The sequence below is a fragment of the Suricata suricatta genome, chromosome 6 (genome assembly GCF_006229205.1).
Source record: "Suricata suricatta isolate VVHF042 chromosome 6, meerkat_22Aug2017_6uvM2_HiC, whole genome shotgun sequence".
Taxonomy (NCBI): domain Eukaryota; kingdom Metazoa; phylum Chordata; class Mammalia; order Carnivora; family Herpestidae; genus Suricata; species Suricata suricatta.
In genome coordinates this window covers 142,360,687-142,362,044 of record NC_043705.1, presented here as the reverse complement: position 1 = coordinate 142,362,044, position 1,358 = coordinate 142,360,687, and the positions used below count along the sequence as shown (strand labels likewise).

The window sequence follows — 1,358 nt, the reverse complement described above, 5'->3', positions numbered from 1 at the left end:
CCCCTCTTTCGCAGTAAAGCCCCGCCCCCTCACCACCCACGCCCCTCCCTGACAACGAAGCCCCGCCCCACCCCTCTGCCCCTCCCTGGCAGTGAAGCCCCGCCCCATCCCCCCTCTCCCCATCCGGCGCAGTTTGGCCTCGCTCCATCCCAGTCACCTCCCGCCCCTCCCTGGCAGTGAACCCCGCCTCCATCCCGCCTCTCTCAGTCTCTGCAGCCCCTCCGACTCGCCGCCCAGTGCCCAGCGGCGCAGCCCCAACCCCGGGCGGCTCACCTTGCTCGGGCGGTAGTAGTAGCTGTGCTCCTTGGGGTCCAGGCGCCGCGGGGGGACGTAGCTGAAGGCGGAGAGCGCCGAGAGGGGCGGCGGCCGGGGCTTGATCCGCAGCGTGGCTGCGGTGATCTCCTCTTCGTCGTCCTCCATGGCACCCCTGTCCAGCGCCCCCGCGCCCGCCGAGATCGGTCCCGCCCGCCGAGGGCCCTTTTCGGGTCTACCCGCTGCTGGCAGCCGGGGGCCGGCGTTCGCGTTCGGCGTCGCCTGGAAACCGAGTCCCCTCGAGGACAGGCTGGGGCGGGGCCGTGGGTGGGCCGCCCCGCCCTCTCCTCTCCACCCCGCCTCCGGTCCGCCCCCTCGCTCCCGCTCCCCCCACCCCCCTCCTCCCCGCTTCCCTACTCACCCCTTGCCCCCTCTCCTCCCCGCCCCCCTTCCCGGTCCTCCGGGACCCAGAGCCACGTCCGGGTGTTTCCTCGCAGGTGAGTCCCAGCTGCAGACGCGGTTCCCAGGTGGGAGACACCTCTGGGATCAGCGCCTTGTAACCCGCTGACCCTTCTCTGCGCAGCGTCGGATCCCTCACTCAGACCACTGGTTTGTCGGGAAGTTTAAGGCCGCTCACCTCTTATGTGCGGGCCTTAGAGGTGCAACCTTGAACCGAGCTGCAAGTGTCCACATGGAGCTTCCAGTCCGCTGGTAGAAGGGATAAAGACCAGTAACTTGAAGAGGGTCTAGAGCAGCGCCACCCAACAGGAACAAAATGGGAGCCACACACAGAACTTAAAAATTTCCGGTACCGGGGCGCCTGGGTGGCTCAGTCGTTAAGCGTCCGGCTTCCGCTCAGGTCATGATCTCACAGTTCATGGGTTCGAGCCCCGCGTCGGGCTCTGTGCTGACAGCTAGCTCAGAGCCTGGAGTCTGCTTCGGATTCTGTGTCTCCCTCTCTCTCTCTGACCCTTCCCTGCTCACGCTGTCTCTCTCTGTCTCTCAAAAATAAATAAAAGACATTAAAAAAATTTAAAATAAATTTCCGGTACCCACTAAAAAGGTACCCACTAAAAAGGTACAAAGACACACACAGGTGACATTAA

The 1,358-nt window shown here is 64.3% G+C and overlaps 1 protein-coding gene across 1 annotated transcript in view; it reads right to left on the bottom strand.

The window, feature by feature from the left end:
* C6H5orf49 (chromosome 6 C5orf49 homolog) overlaps nt 1-536 on the bottom strand; it is a 12,513-nt gene extending 11,977 nt beyond the window's left edge. Inside the window, exon 1 of the mRNA XM_029941087.1 lies at nt 274-536. Within this exon, the coding sequence (XP_029796947.1) occupies nt 274-420 (147 nt within the window). The 5' untranslated portion in view covers nt 421-536. The remainder of the gene's footprint in view (nt 1-273) is intronic.
* Between the last annotated feature and the right edge of the window lie 822 nt (nt 537-1,358).